This window comes from Salmo trutta, unplaced genomic scaffold (assembly GCF_901001165.1).
Source record: "Salmo trutta unplaced genomic scaffold, fSalTru1.1, whole genome shotgun sequence".
In the NCBI taxonomy this organism is placed as follows: domain Eukaryota; kingdom Metazoa; phylum Chordata; class Actinopteri; order Salmoniformes; family Salmonidae; genus Salmo; species Salmo trutta.
Window position 1 is genome coordinate 43,366 of NW_021822947.1, and position 25,075 is coordinate 68,440.

Consider the following 25,075-nt stretch of genomic DNA (forward strand, 5'->3'; position numbering starts at 1 on the left):
GTACACAAGAGAGAAGTGCCTCAGTTACCTGTTGTGTGTCCCCCAGATATTTCAAATCATATCCCGACAAGGAGTACTTGACCTTCCACATGAGGTCTGCTTTTGAGGTCTGGTTTGCCCCACTGTCAGGTAGACTCGAACGGTACACATCAGTCAGACACCTGCAGGAGAGACAGAGAGTAAATTAGCAGCTGACTGGATGGTGTCAACCTACTGGCTTACGCCTGAAGAGGCAGATGAGTATATCCAAATATGTTTTATCTAACGGCACCTCATCATTAGAAATTATTCATTCGATTCAATGCAATTTCACCTTTGAGGACGGACAATGATCAAAACAACAAAAATGTGTTGTTTATTCTCCTAAGATATTTGGTTTGGATACTGCTCTCAATTCCAGAGCATTTTAAAAAACTACCAAATTTCCCACGGTAATGTGGAATGTTCAGTCATTGAGCATTATGGGAAAATAGTCATTCTACACTTTCCAAATTGGCCTACTAATGCTAACATCATAATCATTGTATCATTGTTGTTCCTCTGGGTTATGAAGATTCCCGAGAAAAAAACAACAACTGGAAAATAAACTAAAAATACATACACAGCAAAAAATGAAGGGGTTAAGGTTAGGAAAAGGGTTAGATTTAGCAAAAAGGCTCTCCTAACCTGCTACGACAAACACTTTGTATAGAAGTCGCATGCAAATTCATGACCACAAATAATGGGTGTGTGGGGGAGTGTCTGCTTTTGATCCTTCCCTTACCTGAGCAGGTTGGAGAAGGGGGAGGAGCTCCAGAGTTGTTCCTGGTGCAGGATTTCCTTTGAGAAGGAAGGCAGGACCAGGAGACACTGCAGGGTGGCGTTAAGGAAGCAAGTGTTGCCAATGTTAGGCAACCTGTGAAGAAGAAGCAGCCATCAGTACACACATAGAGATACAATATCCTAGACACATGGAGTGGTCTATGTCATAAACCTTCATAAGTCTATAAAGTGATCATATTGGCAGCCATCTTGGTAATGGATAAATGATATGTGATGATGTGAGTACACAAAGAAGTGGATGTCCTTTAGATCAAGATTGTTATAATTCATGGGTTTATAAATATCTAATAAAACTGACATGCTTGATAGTAAACCCTATCCCCATAGTATATAAGACATTGATCTCTAAACAATAAAGAACTTATATTCAATGCATTTGCGGTGTGTTGTGGTTTACCCAAGAAGTTCCATGTTGACCAGTGCCCCCCGTTCTCCTCTGGCCCCCTGGGTCTCTTCTGACCCTCTGGTGGCTGAGCTGGCCCTGGGAAGAGTCATGCTTCTGGTGGCTGAGACTGGCCTCTGGGGCCTTGGGCTAGAGTGGTCCTGAAGAGACAGACGTCTGGAGGAAGGAGAGAAACAGGTCTAAAGCCTCCAAAACAGAGATTGTATCACTCTACACAGTCTCTCTATTAAATACTATACTGTACTATAAACACAGTCTGAGTAGTTACGCATGTATTGCTGTCCATATAAATGCAGTGTACCAAGTAGACCAGAGCAATAGGTTAGTACTCTCTTTATCCACTAGATGTGGACAGAAGAGTTTAAAACTACAGTTTGAGAAAAATAACTTTCTGGGACTGTGTTTATCAAGTTTCTCAGAGTGAGGAGTCTGATCTAGGATCAGTTGTGCCTTTTAGATCATAATAAATCAGATTATTATGGACAGAGAGGACCTGATCCTAGATTAGCACTCATTCTCTTAATAAACACTGGCCCTGGTATTGTAGCTTTAAACCTAACTCTCTAAAGAGACTCTAGGATGGCACTGTACTTTTTGTTTGAATTACCTGACTGTTGTGCCCTCATGGCTGGTGTCTCCATGACAGTCCAGAGGGTTGGTAGGAGAGGGAGAACTAGGGAGGGACACCACTGGAGAGGATTTCACTGGGGAAGGGTGTTTGGCAGGTGACCGGGGTACAGAGGGCTGTTTAGCAGGAGAGCAAGGCTGAGAGGAACATTTAACAGGAGAGGAAGGTGGATGGAGGGAGGAGAGTTGGTCAGAGGGTGAAGGGTCAGAGGTGATGGAGGCATTCCGTTCAGAACGGTCAGATGGAATTGGAGAGGGGGATGAAGTGCCACTCTCATTCTTCTTTCTTGTCTTCTGCTCTACATCAACTGAATTTGCTTTCTGACGTTTTTTCTGTTGACAAGAAAATGTGATAGTGCTGAATAAATACCCTTTTCCCTGATCCCCAGCAAATGGAAGAGGAGGGTCATCGGAATAGGAAAAGGTAGGCCTAACCGAGAGGAACTTAGCTATCTATCCTAAACCTCAAATAACACAGTATAGACAGGTTACATTGAGTGGCATTTGCAACAGCCGAACTTCATGTACATTTCATGTACACTTTTTATGCATTTGTCAATCAGAATGTACTTTTATTCTTCCCACTAGGTCTAAGAGAAAAATACTACTCCAGAATTGAAGTTGTTAATCGATTAAATGACCTGATTTCATACCTTTTTGCACCAGCAGAAACAAGCCATGTCAATAACCAATGAAGACTGATACATATCCACATTAAGCCATTGTTCAAATTGGCTTTAAGACCATTGTGATGTCATCGGTCATGTATGACATCACCATCTGGAAACCCATTCTATAATATATTGTTCAATGAACAAATATGTTTTATTGAAGAGCAAAGTTATGCAGTATACATACAATATTGTAGATAATATGTTCCATTGTTTTCTTGTTTCTTTTTACATTCATTTTTTTGTATGTTGTTTCATTGAACGTACGACCACAATAAAGGCATTTTAAGTGCCTTCATCTTCATCTTCTTTGTTTTTTTGATAGCTTCCATGTTGTCTGTGGATTGATCATTGGTTTATTGAAATGCTAAATGCTTTTTCTCTTATTCACCAGCAGATGGACAAAGGGTTGGTGAAAAGAATGTGAACAGGTGATAGAGATTTAGACTGAACCTCAAACAACAATCCAGATTGGTTAGGGACAATTTTCCGTATTCAATCTTGCCCTGAGGGCAGCTCTGCCTCAATGACATAATGAATGTGATTGATTCAATTAAACCTCAGTGGTCAGAGCTTACAGTGCCCAGTGTGAGTTAAATACACTTGTTAGGTGATAAGTTGGTGTTGAATGGAAGGCATAACACAAGGTTGCTGGATTGAATTTTGTTTTCTAATCTCACTCCAACCCCTAAACAATTCTTCTTACCTAAACTTAACCCAACCCTAGCTAGAGTCCCATATCTGTTTAGTGCTGTCTTGCCAACTCCTACAGTGGTTCTTCCTTAAAATGTTGCATCATACTGCAGCACAACTTGTGGGCTGCCACAGAATTCTATGGCACATTATTTAAGTGTCAACCATTGTTGCCATTAATGCTAGTTAGTGCTAGTTTGACCACCACAGGGCATCTTTGAGAAGCATTTGACAGTTTTTAATATTAAACAAATCGTTGGATAACAGATCGGCTCTCAGAACTCATTTACACGTTTTAATGTGTGTGTTTCAATCCTCTCTCTCTCTCTCTCTCTCTCTCTCTCTCTCTCTCTCTCTCTCTCTCTTTCTCTCTCTCTCTCTCTCTCTCTCAACCTCTCTCTATCGACCTCTCTCTCTCTCTCTCTCTCTCTCTCTCTCTCTCGACCTCTCTCTCTCGACCTCTTTCTCTCTCTACCTCTCTCTCTCTCTCTCGACCTCTGAATGCTCGGCTCTGAAAAGCCAACTGACATTTACTCCTAAGGTGCTTATCGGTTGCACCCTCTATAACCACTCTTTATATTTACAGTAGTGATGGACAGCTGGAGGCATTTTGTTTTTCACAAGCTAGCAGGCTGTGAATTCTGAAAACAAGCCAACCTAACTAAGAAACACATTTCATTGGTTGCCATGGTGAATAATCCAATAATAATTGGTTGGACACATGAAAGGAAACATCAAATAGTTTACCCGAATCTCTAAATGAAAATACTTGCAGATCAATACAGATCAAGAAATTACAGTAGTAGATCTAATTGCATTTAGAGGATTCTAAATTAATATCTAATGGGTTTTGTACTATTATCAGGCAGTGTTAATAATACATGAATATATTTGTAGGGGTTGGGCAAATCTGGTTTTAGAGTACTTAAGCTTTGAATACATTGCAAGTTTGCCCATTTTAGCCTTTAGGCTACACTTTACAATTGGACTCATCTCTGACTGACTGCAACATCTACAGTGGTACAAAAATAAATATATTATTGAATTCCTTTTTTTAAATGAATATGTTTATTAAGTAGTCTTGCTTGTCTCAGAGCAGCACAAAACGGTGCTGAAATAGTTGACCATACGCGGGTAGGCTTTTGCTTCAAATCCTATTGTAACAATTGGATGACTTTGGGAGTTTCAGTAAGCAACAATTTGTTGCCTTCATTAACCTACTTTATTCTTAAAATAACTCCAGCACATAGAAGAGAAAGGAGACTTAAATAATTAAACAATAAAGCAATTTAATTCACAAATGCATTTGACTGTATTTAAAATTGGCCATCAACCAAAAATACACCATGGTAGAAACATGTTACTGATTATTATAATTTTTTTTACTATTTCAAAATGCATATGTTTAATAAGCTACTGTGCAGTCCAACAAGTAAACATAGCCTACAGTACAAGGTAAACATGGCAAAGATGCTTAATTCCTTACATAAGGGAGAGAAGGCCATGTCAAGACTTTCTCAGTGACCTCAAGTACTCATTAACTCTGTCTTTAATGCTTTTTCAGGTTGCATCAGTCATGGACACAGTATTAATGATGAACACCTGGAGGTTCACTGGTAAGCCACATTTGCCTCGGGATCCATCCCAGAGAAAAATTGACCCCTGCTGTAAATGGTAATTCTCCCCTAGCTACAGATCTAGGATCAGGTTTATCTCCCCCAATCATAACCATAACCATATGCGGTGGAAATGCAAAACCTACCTAAGATCAGCATCTAGGGTCAACTTCCACCTGCACCACCAGTCACAGAGTAAGAGCCATAATGTGCTCTCCATCTGAAGGCTGGTGGTGCTGTAAACTCAGTCAGGATATATGTAGGGTATATGTCAATTTACAGGATACCAATTTACTTTAGTAGATACAAAATTGTGACCCTGTGAATTCACACATACATCATATAGCATGATAGAGTCATATCATGTATTATATTATCAAACTAAGGCTGGTGGGAGTCATATCATATAGTATATTATCAAACTAAGGCTGGTGGGAGTCACATCATGTATTATATTATCAAACTAAGACTGGTGGGAGTCATATCATGTAGTATATTATCAAACTAAGGCTGGTGGGAGTCATATCATGCATTATATTATCAAGCTAAGGCTGGTGGGAGTCATATCATGTAGTATATTATCAAACTAAGACTGGTGGGAGTCATATCATGCATTATATTATCAAGCTAAGGCTGGAGGGAGTCATATCATGTAGTATATTATCAAACTAAGGCTGGTGGGACTCATATCATGTAGTATATTATCAAACTAAGGCTGGTGGGAGTCATATCATGTAGTATAATATCAAACTAAGACTGGTAGGAGTCATATCATGTATTATATTATCAAAGTAAGGCTGGTGGGAGTCATATCATGTATTATATTATCAAACTAAGGCTGGTGGGAGTCATGTCATGTATTATATTATCAAACTAAGATTGGTGGGAGTCATATCATGTATTATATTATCTAACTAAGACAGGTTGGAGTCATATCATGTATTATATTATCAAACTAAGAATGGTGGGAGTCATATAATGTATTATATTATCAAACTAAGGCTGGTGGGACTCATATAATGTAGTATATTATCAAACTAAGACTGGTAGGAGTCATATCATGCATTATATTATCAAGCTAAGCCTGGTGGGAGTCATATCATGTAGTATATTATCAAACTAAGGCTGGTGGGAGTCATATCATGTAGTATATTATCAAACTAAGGCTGGTGGGAGTCATATCATGTAGTATATTATCAAACTAAGGCTGGAAGGAGTCATATCATGTTGTATATTATCAAACTAAGGATGGTGGGAGTCATATCGTGTATTATATTATCAAACTAAGACTGATGGGAGTCATATAATGTATTATATTATCAAACTAAGGCTGGTGGGAGTCATATCATGCATTATATTATCAAGCTAAGGCTGGTGGGAGTCATATCATGTAGTATATTATCAAGCTAAGGCTGGTGGGAGTCATATCATGTATTATATTATCAAGCTAAGGCTGGTGGGAGTCATATCATGTATTATATTATCAAACTAAGACTGATGGGAGTCATCTAATGTATTATAGCCGCGAGCTACCCAGTGACACGAGCCTACCAGATGAGCTAAATCACTTCTATGCTCGCTTCAAGGAAAGCAACACTGAGGCATGCATGAGAGCATCAGCTGTTTTGGACGACTGTGTGATCACGCTCACCGAAGCCGACGTGAGTAAGACCTTTAAACAGGTTAACATACACAAGAATGCGGGGGGCCAGACGGATTACCAGGACATGTGCTCCAGGCATGTGCTGACCAACTAGCAGGTGTCTTCGCAAACATTTTCAACATGTCCCTGATTGAGTCTGTAATACCAACATGTTTCAAGCAGACCACCATAGTCCCTGTGCCCAAGAACACAAAGGCAACCTGCCTAAATGACTACAGACCCGTAGCACTCACGTCCGTAGCCATGAAGTGCTTTGAAAGGCTCGTAATGGCTCACATCAACACCATTATCCCAGAAACCCTAGACCCACTCCAATTTGCATACCGCCCAAACAGATCCACAGATGATGCAATCTCTATTGCACTCCACACTGCCCGTTCCCACCTGGACAAAAGGAACACCTATGTGAGAATGCTATTCATTGACTACAGCTCAGCGTTCAACACCATAGTGCCCTCAAAGCTCATCACTAAGCTAAGGATCCTGGGACTTAACACCTCCCTCTTCAACTGGATCCTGGACTTCCTGACGGGCCGCCCCCAGGTGGTGAGGGTAGGTAGCAACACATCTGCCACGCTGATCCTCAAAACTGGTGCTCCACAGGGGTGCGTGCTCAGTCCCCTCCTGTACTCCCTGTTCACCCACAACTGCATGGCAAGGCACGACTCCAACACCATCATTAAGTTTGCAGACGACACAACAGTGGTAGGCCTGATCACCGACAACGACAAGACAGCCTATAGGGAAGAGGTCAAAGACCTGGCCGGGTGGTGCCAAAATAACAACCTATCCCTCAACGTAACCAAGACTAAGGAGATGATTGTGGACTACAGGAAAAGGAGCACCGAGCACGTCCCCATTCTCATCGACGGGGCTGTAGTTGAGCAGGATGAGAGCTTCAAATTCCTTGGTGTCCACATCAACAACAAACTAGAATGGTCCAAACACACCAAGACAGTCGTGAATAGGGCACGACAAAGCCTATTCCCCCTCAGGAAACTAAAAAGATTTGGCATGGGTCCTGAGATCCTCAAAAGGTTCTACAGCTGCCCTGCCAGCATCCCCATGGTGACTGGGGGGAGGTGCTGCCAATGGTACGGTGAGCCTCATGGTGCCCGCCAGCACCCCATCAGGAACAGATGTAACCCTGACCATCGAGGCCGAGGCCGCTGGAGCCACAGACTTGAATAACACATTCCTGCGTCTCTCCGTTGTAAGCAAAGTAAGGGTCTTGTTTCAAAACTCTAAAATGGCCTCCTTTTCTCATATCCTCTCACCCTGATATGAAAGGAATTGGTTGTGTAAGCTACCAGTTCTTATCAGCTACATCAGTTGTCTGACTAAGCTCTCTCTCTCTCTCTCCCTCTCTCTCTCTCTCTCTCTCTATCTCTCTCTCTCTCTCTATCTTTCCCTCTCTGTGTTCCTCCCTTCTCCTTCCCTCCCTACCACTCCCCAGAACGGGCTACCAGGCATCTCCTCCAAGGGGCCAGGATTCTGGTCTAGAAGCACGGTTTCTATTGCTAATACAGTTTTGTTTCGGTACTGCAGGTTAACGGACGCTTGGCCCAGAAAGACAATTTCCATACACGGCCAGATAGAGAAGTCAGATTTGAAAATGTGTAATAAGTCACTTTAGTCATCACCTTTGTGAACAAAATATCCAATGAATTATTCAAATAATTATCGCTGAGGCCGATAAAAAAATTATATTTTATATTCATCCAATGTCTGCCATGTTTTTGGATGACGTAATGACAACATCTCTGCTCACGCTGCTCCCTGGCACACTGAGTGCTAGTGTGCATGTGATGTTGGACTGAGTAAACCGGATGCATCCCGGATATACACGTGATTACCTTGATAACAACGGGCGGACACACTGGACGCAGTCTCCAGTTCTTATTAGGAGGACCGAGCACGCCCCATTCTCATCGACGGGGCTGTAGTGGAGCAGGTTGAGAGCTTCAATTTCCTTGGCGTCCACATCACCAACAAACTAACTTGGTCCAAACACACCAAGACAGTCGTGAAGAGGGCACGACAAAACCTATTCCCCCTCAGGAGACTGAAACGATTTGGCATGGGACCTCAGATCATCAAAAGGTTTAAAGCTGCACCATCGCGAGCATCCTGGCGGGTTGCATCACTGCATGGAATGGCAACTGCTCAGCCTCCGACCGCAAGGCACTACAGAGGGTAGTGCGAAAGGCCCAGTACATCACCGGGGCCAAGCTTCCTGCCATCCAGGACCTCTATACCAGGTGGTGTCAAAGGAAAGCCTTAAAAATTGTCGAAGACTCCAGCCACCCTAGTCATAGACTGTTCTCTCTGCTACCGCATGGCAAGCAGTAACGGAGCGCCACATCTAGGTCCAAGAGGCTTCTAAACAGCTTCTATCCCCAAGCCATAAGACTCCTGAACAGCTAATCAAATGGCTTCCCAGACTTTTGCTTTGCTCCACCCCCCCACGCTGGTGCTACTCGCTGTTATTATCTATGCATAGCCACTTTAATAACTCTACCTACATGTACATAATTACCTCAATTACCTCGACACCGGTGCCCCCGCACATTGACTCTCAACACTTCTATGGCGGTGGGCCCCAGGGACGACAACGTGACCCGGGTGGACTGCAGTTCCACCTGCTGTTCAAAGAAGGTAGATCTTGTGGTAATGGAGAGGGCAGGCAACGTGGGTGTGTGTTTGGGCTCAGTGAAACACTTGGTGGGGTGGTTGTGAGCTCTACAGCCCAGGGCCCGGTTTCCCAAAAGCATCGTAAGGCTCCATCATTATTAACACAGGATCCTTTTGTTCTAAGATGAACTTAGACTTAAAATTATTTTGGGAAACCGGGCCCAGGTCTCTGTCACCAACACTAAAGCTGTACCTGTAGTTAGTACAACATCCACCCAGGTCTCTGTCACCAACACTACAGCTGTACCTGTAGTTAGTACTACATCCACCCAGTTCTCTGTCACCAACACTACAGCTGTACCTGTAGTTAGTACTACATCCACCCAGGTCTCTGTCACCAACACTACAGCTGTACCTGTAGTTAGTACTCCATCCACCCAGGTCTCTGTCACCAACACTACAGCTGTACCTGTAGTTAGTACTACATCCACCCAGGTCTCTGACACCAACACTACAGCTGTACCTGTAGTTAGTACTACATCCACCCAGGTCTCTGTCACCAACACTACAGCTGTACCTGTAGTTAGTACTACATCCACCCAGGTCTCTGTCACCAACACTACAGCTGTACCTGTAGTTAGTACTACATCCACCCAGGTCTCTGTCACCAACACTACAGCTGTACCTGTAGTTAGTACTACATCCACCCAGGTCTCTGTCACCAACACTACAGCTGTACCTGTAGTTAGTACTACATCCACCCAGGTCTCTGTCACCAACACTACAGCTGTACCTGTATTTAGTACTACATCCACCCAGGTCTCTGTCACCAACACTACAGCTGTACCTGTAGTTAGTACTCCATCCACCCAGGTCTCTGTTACCAACACTACAGCTGTACCTGTAGTTAGTACTACATCCACCCAGGTCTCTGTCACCAACACTACAGCTGTACCTGTAGTTAGTACTACATCCACCCAGGTCTCTGTCACCAACACTACAGCTGTACCTGTAGTTAGTACTACATCCACCCAGGTCTCTGTCACCAGCACTACAGCTCTGCCTGTAGTTAGTACTACATCCACCCAGGTCTCTGTCACCAACACTATAGCTGTACCTGTAGTTAGTACTACATCCACCCAGGTCTCTGTCACCAACACTACAGCTGTACCTGTAGTTAATACTAGATCCACCCAGGTCTCTGTCACCAACACTACAGCTGTACCTGTAGTTAGTACTACATCCACCCAGGTCTCTGTCACCAACACTACATCTGTACCTGTAGTTAGTACTACATCCACCCGGGTCTCTGTCACCAACACTACGGCTGTACCTGTAGTTAGTACTACATCCACCCAGGTCTCTGTCACCAACACTACAGCTGTACCTGTAGTTAGTACTACATCCACCCAGGTCTCTGTCACCAACACTACAGCTGTACCTGTAGTTAGTACTACATCCACCCAGGTCTCTGTCACCAACACTACATCTGTACCTGTAGTTAGTACTACATCCACCCAGGTCTCTGTCACCAACACTACATCTGTACATGTAGTTAGTACTACATCCACCCAGGTCTCTGTCACCAACACTACATCTGTACCTGTAGTTAGTACTACATCCACCCAGGTCTCTGTCACCAACACTACAGCTGTACCTGTAGTTAGTACTACATCCACCCAGGTCTCTGTCACCAACACTACAGCTGTACCTGTAGTTAGTACTACATCCACCCAGGTCTCCGTCACCAACACTACATCTGTACCTGTAGTTAGTACTACATCCACCCAAGTCTTCATCACCAACACTACAGCTGTACCTGTAGTTAGTACTACATCCACCCAGGTCTCTGTCACCAACACCACAGCTGTACCTGTAGTTAGTACTCCATCCACCAGAGGGACACCTTTGACTCTGTCCCTGTATCTAAGGATCTGTGTGATGCTTTCTCTCCTCCTGTGGAATAGAGTAGAGCTGTAGAGTTGTATAATAGTTAATGTATGTAGATGTCATGTGGAACAGTGGAATCAGTACAGAGAGAGTTGTGTCATTAGATGTAACTGGTATATATATGTTGTGTTGTAGTGAAAGACAGGGTGGAAATATGAACTTTTTTATCATAAAACATGTGGAGGGTTTTTATTGTTCTTTCTCTTAAATCTGTCATACTGGAACTATGGAGATATTGTTAGAACTTCTGCTTTTTCATTCTGAGAAACTCTTCACCGTCAGCATAGATAAAAAAAGACCCCTGCTGTAAATGGCCATTAGTGCCGGTCACACCATGGAGGGAATTCTCCCCTAGCTACAGATCTAGGATCAGGTTTATCTCCCCCAATCCTGTCCTTAACCATTTGTGGTGGAAATGCAAAACTGACCTAAGATCAGCGTCTAGAGGCAACTTCCCCCTACACCACCAGTCACAGAGTGAGATCCATAATGTGCTCTCCATCTGAAGGCTGGTGGTGCTGTACACTCAGTCAGGATATATGTAGTGTATATGTCAATTAACAGGATACCAATTTACTTTAGTAGATACAAAATTGTGACCCTGTAAATTCACACATATATGATATAGAGTCATATAATGTATTATTTTATCACACTAAGACTGGTGGGAGTCATATCATGTATTATATTATCACAATAAGACTGGTGGGAGTCATATCATGTATTATATTATCTAACTAAGGCTGGCGGGAGTCATATCATGTATTATATTATCTAACTAAGGCTGGCGGGAGTCATATCATGTATTATATTATCTAACTAAGGCTGGCGGGAGTCATATCATGTATTATATTATCAAAATAAGACTGGTGGGAGTCATATCATGTATTATATGATCAAACTAAGGCTGGTGGGAGTCATATCATGTATTATATTATCAAACTAAGACTGGTGGGAGTCATATCATGTAGTATATTATCACACTAAGGCTGGTGGGAGTCATATCATGTATTATATTATAAACTAAGGCTGGTGGGAGTCATATCATGTATTATATTATCACACTAAGGCTGGTGGGAGTCATATCATGTAGTATATTATAAACTAAGTCTGGTGGGAGTCACGTGGTGGCCAGTGTTTATAATCCACTGTGGTTGACTGATAAAGTGTTTCACTACCTAAAGTCAGACAGACGCAGGACAGTGCAGGGAGAAGACACAGGTACAGACGTACATTAGAGTTGAGCTAAGAAGTAGAAGTTACTGTATTTGACCACAAGTGTTTAAAGATGTCAGAGGGAGTCTATAAAATATCAGAAGGAATTGAAGATGATGAGCCTGATGCAATGAAGATTACAGACATTGATGGAAAATTATATGCCGACGTAAGAGCCTTCAAGCCCAGTACAAGAAATGTTGTTTCTTCAGGTAAGATTGCATGAACACACACACCCACACACACACGCATTAACACACACAAAAAAATAACACACACAATACATTACAGGTGTGATAACCCTGTAGTACTATATCTATATTTGTCCCAATCCTGGATGATAAAGTAAAACACATTACTAAAGATCTTACTTTATTAATGTTCAGTGGTGGAAGAGACCCTCTGGAGTTGCTGCAGTGTGTCTGGGGCTGCTGTGTGTTCTCCTACTGGCTGGGATCATAGGCCTGTCTGTCTACTGTAAGTTTAGTATGTTGTCACTGAGACTTATGTAGCCTACTTAATCATACTTAATCATCAATGGTGTGGTAGTTACATGTTTGATTAACTTTTCCCTTTTACAGATGGAGTCATTGATCATCACAACTCAACAGAGAGAGACCAGCTACTGGTCAGTTACAACACCCTGACTGAAGAGAGACACCAGCTACAGACCAGTTACAACACCCTGACTAAAGAGAGAGACCAGCTTCAGACCTGTAACAACACCCTGACTAAAGAGAGAGACCAGCTACAGACCTGTCACAACAACCTGACTAAAGAGAGAGACCAGCTTCAGACCTGTCACAACACCCTGACTGAAGAGAGAGACCAGTTTCAGACCAGTTACAACACCCTGACTAAAGAGAGAGACCAGCTTCAGACCTGTTACAACACCCTGACTAAAGAGAGAGACCAGCTACAGACCAGTTACAACAACCTGACTAAAGAGAGAGACCAGCTTCAGACCTGTTACAACACCCTGACTAAAGAGAGAGACCAGCTTCAGACCAGTTACAACACACTGATTAAAGAGAGAGACCAGCTTCAGACCAGTTACAACAACCTGACTAAAGAGAGAGACCAGCTTCAGACCAGTTACAACACACTGATTAAAGAGAGAGACCAGCTTCAGACCAGTTACAACACCCTGATTAAAGAGAGAGACCAGCTTCAGACCTGTTACAACACCCTGACTAAAGAGAGAGACCAGCTTCAGACCAGTTACAACACCCTGATTAAAGAGAGAGACCAGCTTCAGACCTGTTACAACACCCTGACTAAAGAGAGAGACCAGCTACAGACCAGTTACAACAACCTGACTAAAGAGAGAGACCAGCTTCAGACCTGTTACAACACCCTGACTAAAGAGAGAGACCAGCTTCAGACCAGTTACAACACACTGATTAAAGAGAGAGACCAGCTTCAGACCAGTTACAACAACCTGACTAAAGAGAGAGACCAGCTTCAGACCAGTTACAACACACTGATTAAAGAGAGAGACCAGCTTCAGACCAGTTACAACACCCTGATTAAAGAGAGAGACCAGCTTCAGACCTGTTACAACACCCTGACTAAAGAGAGAGACCAGCTTCAGACCAGTTACAACACCCTGATTAAAGAGAGAGACCAGCTTCAGACCTGTTACAACACCCTGACTAAAGAGAGAGACCAGCTACAGACCAGTTACAACAACCTGACTAAAGAGAGAGACCAGCTTCAGACCTGTTACAACACCCTGACTAAAGAGAGAGACCAGCTTCAGACCAGTTACAACACACTGATTAAAGAGAGAGACCAGCTTCAGACCAGTTACAACAACCTGACTAAAGAGAGAGACCAGCTTCAGACCAGTTACAACACACTGATTAAAGAGAGAGACCAGCTTCAGACCAGTTACAACACCCTGACTAAAGAGAGAGACCAGCTTCAGACCTGTTACAACACCCTGACTAAAGAGAGAGACCAGCTTCAGACCAGTTACAACACCCTGATTAAAGAGAGAGACCAGCTTCAGACCTGTTACGACACCCTGACTAAAGAGAGAGACCAGCTTCAGACCTGTTACAACACCCTGACTAAAGAGAGAGACCAGCTACAGACCAGTTACAACACCCTGACTAAAGAGAGAGACCAGCTTCAGACCAGTTACAACACCCTGACTAAAGAGAGAGACCAGCTACAGACCAGTTACAACAACCTGACTAAAGAGAGAGACCAGCTTCAGACCTGTTACAACACCCTGACTAAAGCGAGAGACCAGCTACAGACCAGTTACAACACCCTGACTAAAGAGAGAGACCAGCTACAGACCAGTTACAACACCCTACAGACCTGTTACAACACCAACACCATTCTCAGTGAGTAAACCTACAGTAGTACATTTTCATTAATGCCACACACTTTATCGTGTGTCTGAATTTTTTTATTAAGTATGCTGTGTGGTAAATTGATGGAAATTCATGTTTTCATCTTGTAGAACAAACCTGTCCTGAAGGCTGGCAGAAGTTTGAATCCAGTTGGTACTTCCTGTCTACTGAGACTAAAACCTGGAAGGAGAGCAGAGAGGACTGTCTGGAGAGAGGAGCAGACCTGGTGATCATAAACAGTGATAAGGAACAGGTGAGAGAGAGAGAGAGAGAGAGAGAGAGAGAGAGAGAATGTGGGTCTGCTTTGGGTAAATATGATCAAACATATAATAATATATATATTTATCTTCCTTAACAACAGGAGTTTATCTTCAACCTCAACAAGGGAGGCTGGATTGGTCTGACTGACTCTGTTACCGAGGGGACCTGGAGATGGGTGGACTGCACCCCACTGACCAACCCAAGGTAATATACTACTGCTCTAATAACACTGACCACAGTGTAAGGAGTAGGACTGATTCTCTGTGTTGTTCATACTCTAGGTCCTCGATACTCAACTGGTGGACCAACACTGACCACAGAGTAAGAGATGATGACTACTCAGTTCATTCAACCTTTATCTATACAGGTTATTGTCATTGATGGCAGCAGTCAACAAAGTTGAATTTAAACTGAAACATTTCTGTACATTATTTAGGATGGTGATGTTCTAACTGTGATATCTGACGATTATTAACCCTGTAGGTACTGGTATTAACCATGATATCTAACTGTTTTTAACCCTGTAGGTACTGGTATTAACCATGATATCTGACTGTTGTTAACCCTGTAGGTACTGGTATTAACCATGATATCTGACTGTTTTTAACCCTGTAGGTACTGGTATTAACCATGATATCTGACTGTTGTTAACCCTGTAGGTGCTGGTATTAACCATGATATCTGACTGTTTTTAACCCTGTAGCTACTGGTATGAACCATGATATCTGACTGTTTTTAACCCTGTAGGTACTGGTATTAACCATGATATCTGACTGTTTTAACCTTGTAGGTACTGGTATTAACCATGATATCTGACTTTTGTTAACCCTGTAGGTACTGGTATTAACCTTGATATCTGACTGTTTTTAACCCTGTAGGTACTGGTATTAACCATGATATCTGACTGTTGTTAACCCTGTAGGTACTGGTATTAACCATGATATCTGACTGTTTTAACCCTGTAGGTACTGGTATTAACCATGATATCTGACTGTTTTTAACCCTGTAGGTACTGGTATTAACCATGATATCTGGCTGTTTTTAACCCTGTAGGTACTGGTATTAACCATGATATCTGACTGTTGTTAACCCTGTAGGTACTGGTATTAACCATGATATCTGACTGTTTTTAACCCTGTAGGTACTGGTATTAACCATGATATCTGACTGTTTTTAACACTGTAGGTACTGGTATTAACCATGATATCTGACTGTTTTTAACACTGTAGGTACTGGTATTAACCATGACATGTGACTGTTTTTAACCCTGTAGGTACTGGTATTAACCATGATATCTGACTGTTGTTAACCCTGTAGGTACTGGTATTAACCATGATATCTGACTGTTTTTAACACTGTAGGTACTTGTATTAACCATGATATCTAACTGTTTTTAACCCTGTAGGTACTGGTATTAACCATGATATCTGACTGTTTTTAACCCTGTAGGTACTGGTATTAACCATGATATCTAACTGTTTTTAACCCTGTAGGTACTCGTATTAACCATGACATGTGACTGTTTTTAACCCTGTAGGCACTGGTCTCCAAATCAGCCTGATACTGGTGGTGGCCTAGCCATATATGGTGAGGAAGACTGTGTTCACATACAACAACATCAGAGTCCTCTTGAGGCATGGAATGACTTGTCATGTGACAGCAAACTCAAATGGATTTGTGAGAAAGTGCTTTAGCATCACCATGACAACACTCTGTAACACATACAGCAGCCCGCAGTACACACAACTTCCTCTTTTATTCTCTCTCTCTCTCTCTCTCTCTTTCACACTCTCTCTCCGTCTCAACCCCCCCTCCCCCCACCACACACACACACACACACACACACACACACACACACACACACACACACACACACCGTCTCAACTAATCATCCCAAGTTTACAATTGGCTCATTCATCCCCCTCCTCTCCCCTGTAACTATTCCCCAGGTCGTTGCTGTAAATGAGAACGTGTTCTTAGTCAACTTGCCTGGTAAAAGATGGCAAAAAACATTTTTAAACACATGCACGCAAACGCACCTATTATTGTATTTGTTTGTATTATCATATTAATAAAAGTTCTACTTAATTCCTGCTTGTTGCTTCCTGTGTACCAGTAGTTATGTTTCACACGTCATCAGAGTCAACATGAAGTTTGCAACCAGTTTCAGGAAACTAGGCATATGTCGTGGGTCACTACTTCACAGGAGAGCCGTTTCAACGTAAAATTAAAAAGAACATCTAAATTATTATTTTTTGGACAGAAATGCCTTCTCGAACAAGTGACCTTTCATGTGCCTTAATAACAATCTTGTATGCCAACTGTAAATACGAATACAATTGTTAAATTACGAGACTTGTTGGTTTAGCCACAGAAAAAGCCAGCAAACTTCCCGCTAGCCATGATTGGCGAAGATAAAGTATAGGCTGGACATGCCGAGAGATGAGTTTGGATTGGTCTGCCATATAGCACGATTCGAGCTGGCTAGTATGTCTAGGTAATCCTGTCTAACGCGGCTTTTAAAACATGTATCGTGTAGCGAAACTACATAAGTATTGCTTTAAGGAGATGGAGAAAACATCTGTCTCCGGATTACATATTCAAACTAAGGGCAAACATGGCATCAGACAGGAGAAGTGTCCATCCATGAATGATGTATACTGGTAAGATCGTCTAGCTAGCTAAATCTGATTTTGACAGAAAGTGGTTGCATTTCAAGTTAAAATACACTGATAGCAAGCTAGCTAACGTTACCTGGCTGGCTCACTAGCTAATGTTATGTGTATGATCTTTTTATTTGTATCTCAGAGCCATTTGCTTGGCTAGCTATAGCCTCATTTTAGCTAGCGAACATTGAACCTAGTTGGTTAGCTACCTGCAGGGTAGTAACGTCATGAGTTGGGATTATGGTTCATTGTTTACCTAGCTAGCTGGCTACATGTCTTAACAAAAGACTTCACTATGCAAGTAACCATTTCGGGTGCGTTCGTAAATTCAGTCTGGCCATCTACTCCGATTTCAGAGCATTCTCGTCTGTGTGCCAGAGCGCAGAATAACCACTGAATTTACGAAAGCTCAACACCCGTTGAATATGGCCGTTGTCAGTAAATGTCAACAAATTAGCGTAATTAAATTGTTGCCAGCAGCATAGTTACAGTCACCAACACTCTGGATAACATAGCAGCCTAACCAGCTCTGCTGGGCCGAGTAATGTTCAGTGAGCTGTTCTCTCATTTGTGTCTGGAAGTAGCTAGCAAGTTAGCTTGGGTGCTTGACTGCTGTTGTTAGTACAGAATGCTTGGATTAACCCTTAAAGAGATTGGTGGGGCTAAAGCTTAAGAGGGTGTGAATGATGCTGAATGGGTGTAGAGAAAGAAGGGCTCTCCAGTAGTACCACCAAAATATACATTTTCTCAAAAGTGAGTTCACAAGTTTATCAACTTTCAAAGCAGAATTACTTTTCTATTGTTCCTCAAATGCAGTGTAGTGTATGATATACCATTTTGTTGCTCTGAGTCTCTACTTTTATCCAATGTAAAAAAACACAATTAAAAATGTTGCTACAAAAGACCGATTTGAGCAAGTCAGTTACATTTGACTATGTGCACACTCTGCATGCGTTTCATTTCATTAATTCCAATTCAAATACATTCTTCTTACTTACTACAGATATTTACATGCTCCAATTTAGGCCTGGTGATAACATTCTCAACAGTACAACAGTACCAAACCACCATTACATACACTGTACAGGAGTTGACTGTATCACCAATCAATGAGTGTAGGAGAGATATCAAAGGATGTAACTTAATAATCTTTGACAGTCAGTCTTTGTTGTCAAGTTACATATAAGCACAATATCAAATGCTCATATTTGACTGTTCCCCTATATGGGTCCCAAAAGAGGGAAGTGAAGTTGATCTTTTCAGTGGTTCAACCAGCTGTCTCTCAAAATTCCTCAACCAATTAGGTTCATTATGAGAGAGGAGAGCCCGGCTGGTTTATGTTGTCACCTAATCTTCACTGGTTAAGACTACCCACCCTCAATATCCACTTGGAGCAGTTTGTAGTGTCGACTATATTGTAAGAACATTATAATGACCCATGATTATAGTCCTGGACCTACTGAACATGTTGATGTATATTTGGGAGTAAACAAAGATGCCCAGGGTCCCCGCTCCTCTGCGTGAACGTGCCTCAGGCATGCTGCAAGGAGGCATGAGGACTGCAGATGTGACCAGGGCAATAAATGACAATGTCCGTGCTGTGAGACGCCTAAGACAGCGCTACAGGGAGACAGGACAGACAGCTGATCATCCTCGCAGTTGCAGACCACATGTAAAAACACCTGCACAGGATCGGTACATCCGAACATCACACCTGCGTGACAGGTACAGGATGGCAACAACAACTGCCCGAGTTACACCAGGAACGCACAATCCCTCCATCAGGGCCCAGACTGTCCGCTATAGCCTGTCAGTCGCTCACTGACTGTCGTCAGTTACTCAGTCTCTCACTGACTGTCATCAGTCAATCACTCACTCATTCACTCACTCACTGTCGTCAGTCAGTCACTCACTCATTCACTCACTGACTGTCGTCAGTCATCCAGTCACTCACTCACTGTCGTCAGTCAGTCAGTCAGTCAGTCACTCACTCACTCACTCACTCACTCACTCACTCACTCACTCACTCACTCACTCATTCACTCACTCACTCACTCACTCACTCACTCACTCACTCACTCACTCACTCACTGTCGTCAGTGAGTCAGTAACTCACTCACTGTCGTTAGTCAGTCAGTCACTGTCGTCACTCACTCACTGTTGTCAGTCAGTCAGTCAGTCAGTCAGTCACTCACTCACTCACTCACTCACTCACTCACTCACTCACTCACTCACTCACTCACTCACTCACTCACTCACTCACTCACTGTCATCAGTCAGTCGCTCAGTCTGAGCGACTGTTTTGTCTCACCAGGTGGTGATGGTCGGATTCATGTTTATCATCGAAGGAATGAGCGTTACAACGAGGCCTGTAGTCTGGAGCGGGATCGATTTGGAGGTGGAGGGTCCTTCATGGTCTGGGGCGGTGTGTCACAGCATCATCAGACTGAGCTTGTTGTCATTGCAGGCAATCTCAATGCTGTGCGTTACAGGGAAGACATCCTCCTCCCTCATGTGGTACCCTTCCTGCAGGCTCATCCTGACATAATCCTCCAGCATGACAATGCCACCAGCCATACTGCTCGTTCTGTGAATGAATTCCTGCAAGACAGGAATGTCAGTGTTCTGCCATGGCCAGCGAAGAGCCCGGATCTCAATCCCATTGAGCAAGTCTGGGACCTGTTGGATCGGAGGGTGAGGGCTATGGCCATTCCCCCCAGACATGTCCGGGATCTTGCAGGTTCTTTGGTGGAAGAGTGGGGTAACATCTCCCAGCAAGAAATGGCAATTCTGGTGCAGTCCATGAGGAGGAGATGCACTGCAGTACTTAATACAGCTGGTGGCCACAACAGATACTGACTGTTACTTTTGATTTTGACCCCCCTTTGTGCAGGGACACATTATTCCATTTCTGTTAGTCACATGTCTGTGGAACTTGTTCAGTTTATGTCTGTTGTTGAATCTTGTTATGTTCACACAAAAAGTTTGCTGAAAATAAACGTAGTTGACAGAGAAGACGTTTCTTTTTTTGCTGAGTTTATGTTAACAGCTAGCCTTTGTTCTCCACTTCCCCTCTATGATCTATATCTTCCTGGTATGATAGTGTCCTGTCCATCATCACAAATAGCAAGTCCCATTCCCTGGACAGGAGGACTGTGTTGAGATATACTCCGGACAAGATGACCATGTAGAGACATGGAATGATTTATATTGTTTTGCAGAAAATGGTTTAACAATAACCACTGTAACAATCTCTCACACGCACACATGCATACACACACAGTATGGACACAAGTATGCAAACTTGTTGTATTTTTTGTATTAGCATAGACACAACTACCCATGTCATTTTGTTGATACTTCCCTAGAGTTAACACCTACAGCAGTCACACAGACAGAGACACACAGATGACTCAGAGACAGAGATATCACTAGAAGCAGAGACTTAACGTGTAGAGGACTTGCAGTTGACGTACCGCGACTCCTGGTGGCAATGTTGGAAGACCACCACATTAATTAGAAGCAGAGACTTAATGTACAGTAGACCTACATATTAAGAAAGACCCAGGTATTGTTAAAGATGTCTAAGGTCATCTATGCTGAGCCAGATATGAACAAGAAGGTGAAGTTTGACAGAGGTGAGATGGAGGAAAGGATTGTGTATATCTACTTCAGTGCAGACACCCTGAGAGACGGTGAGACCAGCACCAAGAGAGAAGAGACTCCCACCAGCCTTAGTTTGATAATATACCACATGATATGACTCCCACCGCCCAAATTCTTATTTACAATGACAGCCTGGGAACATTGGGTTAACTGTGGCAAAACTATAGATTTTTACCTTGTCAGCTCAGGGATTCGATCTAGCAACCTTCCATTTACTGGCTCAACGCTCCAACCACTAGGCTACCTGCCGCCCCAACTGGGATGGATCCCGAGGCAAATGTGGCTTACCAGTGAACCTCCAGGTGTTCATCATTAATACTGTGTCCATGACTGATGCAACCTGAAAAAGCATTAAAGACAGAGTTAATGAGTACTTGAGGTCACTGAGAAAGTCTTGACATGGCCTGCTCTCCCTTATGTAAGGAATTAAGCATCTTTGCCATGTTTACCTTGTACTGTAGGCTATGTTTATTTGTTAGACTGCACAGTAGCTTATTAAACATATGCATTTTGAAATAGTAAAAAAAATTATAATAATCAGTAACATGTTTCTACCATGGTGTGTTTTTGGTTGATGGCCAATTTTAAATACAGTCAAATGCATTTGTGAATTAAATCGCTTTATTATTAAATAATTTAAGGCTCCTTTCTCTTCTATGTGCTGGAGTTATTTTAAGAATAAAGTACGTTAATGAAGGCAAATAATTGTTGCTTACTGAAACTCCCAAAGTCATCCAATTGTTACAATAGGATTTGAAGCAAAAGCCTACCCGCGTATGGTCAACCATTTCAGCACCGTTTTGTGCTGCTCTGAGACAAGCAAGACTACTTAACATATACATTTAAAAAAAGTAATTCAATAATATATTTATTTTTGTACCACTGTAGATGTTGCAGTCAGTAAGATGAGTCCAATTGTAAAGTGTAGCCTAAAGGCTAAAATGGGCAACCTTGCAATGTATTCAAAGCTTAAGTACTCTAAAACCAGATTTGCCCAACCCCTACAAATATATTCATGTATTATTAACCCTGCATGATAATAGTACAAAACCCATTAGATATTAATTTAGAATCCTCTAAATGCAATTAGATCTACTACTGTAATTTCTTGATCTGTATTGATCTGCAAGTATTTTCATTTAGAGATTCGGGTAAACTATTTGATGTTTCCTTTCATGTGCCCAAGCAATTATTATTGGATTATTCACCATGGCAACCAATGAAATGTGTTTCTTAGTTAGGTTGGCTTGTTTTCAGAATTCACAGCCTGCTAGCTTGTGAAAAACAACATGCCTCCATCTGTCCATCACTACTGTAAATATAAAGAGTGGTTATAGAGGGTGCAACCGGTAAGCACCTTAGGAGTAAATGTCATTTGGCTTTTCAGAGCCGAGCATTCAGAGGTCGAGAGAGAGAGAGGTCGAGAGAGAAAGAGGTCGAGAGAGAGAGAGGTCGAGAGAGAGAGAGGTCGAGAGAGAGAGAAAGAGAGAGGTCGAGAGTTAGCGGTCGAGAGAGAGAGAGAGGTCGAGAGAGAGAGGTCGAGAGAGAGAGAGAGGTCCAGAGAGAGAGAGAGAGAGAGAGAGGATGAGAGAGAGAGAGAGAGAGAGGATGAGAGAGAGAGAGAGAGAGAGAGAGAGAGAGAGAGAGAGAGAAAGAGAGAGAGAGAGAGAGAGTGAGACGGTCGAAAGAGAGAGAGGTCGAGGAAGAGAGAGAGGATTGAAACATACACATTAAAACGTGTAAATGAGTTCTGAGAGCCGATCTGTTATCCAACGATTTGTTTAATATTAAAAACTGTCAAATGCTTCTCAAAGATGCCCTGTGGTGGTCAAACTAGCACTAACTAGCATTAATGGCAACAATGGTTGACACTTAAATAACGTGCCATAGAATTCTGTGGCAGCCCGCAAGTTGTGCTGCAGTATGATGCAACATTTTAAGGAAGACCCACTGTAGGAGTTGGCAAGACAGCACTAAACAGATATGGGACTCTAGCTAGGGTTGGGTTAAGTTTAGGTAAGAAGAATTGTTTAGGGGTTGGAGTGAGATTAGAAAACAAAATTCCATCCAGCAACCTTGTGTTATGCCTTCCATTCAACACCAACGTATCACCTAACAAGTGTATTTAACTCACACTGGGCACTGTAAGCTCTGACCACTGAGGTTTAATTGAATCAATCACATTCATTATGTCATTGAGGCAGAGCTGCCCTCAGGGCAAGATTGAATACGGAAAATTGTCCCTAACCAATCTGGATTGTTGTTTGAGGTTCAGGCTAAATCTCTATCACCTGTTCACATTCTTTTCACCAACCCTTTGTCCATCTGCTGGTGAATAAGAGAAAAAGCATTTAGCAATTCAATAAACCAATGATCAATCCACAAACAACATGGAAGCTATCAAAAAACAAGGAAGATGAAGATGAAGACACTTAAAATGCCTTTATTGTGGTCGTACGTTCAATGAAACAACATACAAAAAAATGAATGTAAAAAAGAAACAAGAAAACAATGGAACATATTATCTACAATATTGTATGTATACTGCATAACTTTTCTCTTCAATAAAACATATTTGTTCATTGAACAATATATTATAGAATGGGTTTCCAGATGGTGATGTCATACATGACCGATGACATCACAATGGTCTTAAAGCCAATTTGAACAATGGCTTAATGTGGATATGTATCAGTCTTCATTGGTTATTGACATGGCTTGTTTCTGCTGGTGCAAAAAGGTATGAAATCAGGTCATTTAATCGATTAACAACTTCAATTCTGGAGTAGTATTTTTCTCTTAGACGTAGTGGGAAGAATAAAAGTACATTCTGATTGACAAATGCATAAAAAGTGTACATGAAATGTACATGAAGTTCGGCTGTTGCAAATGCCACTCAATGTAACCTGTCTATACTGTGTTATTTGAGGTTTAGGATAGATAGCTAAGTTCCTCTCGGTTAGGCCTACCTTTTCCTATTCCGATGACCCTCCTCTTCCATTTGCTGGGGATCAGGGAAAAGGGTATTTATTCAGCACTATCACATTTTCTTGTCAACAGAAAAAACGTCAGAAAGCAAATTCAGTTGATGTAGAGCAGAAGACAAGAAAGAAGAATGAGAGTGGCACTTCATCCCCCTCTCCAATTCCATCTGACCGTTCTGAACGGAATGCCTCCGTCACCTCTGAGCCTTCACCCTCTGACCAACTCTCCTCCCTCCATCCACCTTCCTCTCCTGTTAAATGTTCCTCTCAGCCTTGCTCTCCTGCTAAACGGCCCTCTGTACCCCGGTCACCTGCCAAACACCCTTCCCCAGTGAAATCCTCTCCAGTGGTGTCCCTCCCTAGTTCTCCCTCTCCTACCAACCCTCTGGACTGTCATGGAGACACCAGCCATGAGGGCACAACAGTCAGGTAATTCAAACAAAAAGTACAGTGCCATCCTAGAGTCTCTTTAGAGAGTTGGGATTAGAGCTACAAGACCAGGGCCAGTGTTTATCAAGAGAAGGAATGCTAATCTAGGATCAGGTCCTCTCTGTCCATAATAATCTGATTTTTCATGTTCTAAAAGGCAAACTGATCCTAGATCAGACTCCTCACTCTGAGAAACTTGATAAACACAGTCCCAGAAAGTTATTTTTCTCAAACTGTAGTTTTAGACTCTTCTATCCACATCTCGTGGATAAAGAGAGTACTAACCTATTGCCCTGGTCTACTTGGTACACTGCATTTATATGGACAGCAATACATGCATAACTACTCAGACTGTGTTTATAGTACAGTGTAGTATTTAATAGAGAGACTGTGTAGAGTGATACAATCT

General features: G+C 42.4%; 2 protein-coding genes across 3 annotated transcripts; one reads left to right on the plus strand and one right to left on the minus strand.

Moving 5' to 3' along the window:
• Window positions 1-639: 639 nt before the first annotated feature.
• LOC115187516 (ubiquitin carboxyl-terminal hydrolase 26-like) lies at window positions 640-1,757 on the minus strand. The gene is made up of 2 exons (XM_029746513.1): window positions 1,220-1,757; window positions 640-895 (listed from the first exon to the last, which is right to left on the minus strand). The coding sequence occupies exons 1-2, from the start codon at window positions 1,315-1,317 to the stop codon at window positions 760-762; spliced, it is 234 nt and encodes a 77-aa protein (XP_029602373.1). The 5' UTR covers window positions 1,318-1,757; the 3' UTR covers window positions 640-759.
• A 10,523-nt stretch (window positions 1,758-12,280) lies between these two features.
• LOC115187513 (C-type lectin domain family 4 member E-like) lies at window positions 12,281-16,692 on the plus strand. 2 transcript variants are annotated; one of them, XM_029746511.1, is made up of 5 exons: window positions 12,281-12,506; window positions 12,681-12,771; window positions 14,789-14,913; window positions 15,022-15,125; window positions 16,459-16,692. In XM_029746511.1, exons 1-5 carry the CDS (start codon window positions 12,492-12,494, stop codon window positions 16,613-16,615), a joined length of 492 nt encoding a protein of 163 aa, XP_029602371.1. In that variant the 5' UTR covers window positions 12,281-12,491; the 3' UTR covers window positions 16,616-16,692. The 2 variants fall into 2 exon arrangements, 1 of the variants encoding a protein (XP_029602371.1); XR_003876083.1 differs by lacking the exons at window positions 12,281-12,506; window positions 12,681-12,771 and adding an exon at window positions 14,603-14,651 and having other exon boundaries at window positions 14,771-14,913.
• Window positions 16,693-25,075: the final 8,383 nt, after the last annotated feature.

Excerpts from the sequence above, each read along its gene's own strand:
- LOC115187513 (XM_029746511.1), top strand. Across the intron at positions 14,914-15,021 it reads TAAACAGTGATAAGGAACAG|GAGTTTATCTTCAACCTCAA; the intron begins GTGAGAGAGAGA and ends CCTTAACAACAG. Across the intron at positions 15,126-16,458 it reads ACCCCACTGACCAACCCAAG|GCACTGGTCTCCAAATCAGC; the intron begins GTAATATACTAC and ends TTAACCCTGTAG.
- LOC115187516 (XM_029746513.1), bottom strand. The coding sequence starts at position 1,317 with ATGACTCTTCCCAGGGCCAGCTCAGCCACCAGAGGGTCAGAAGAGACC. Across the intron at positions 896-1,219 it reads GTCAACATGGAACTTCTTGG|GTTGCCTAACATTGGCAACA; the intron begins GTAAACCACAAC and ends TCTTCTTCACAG.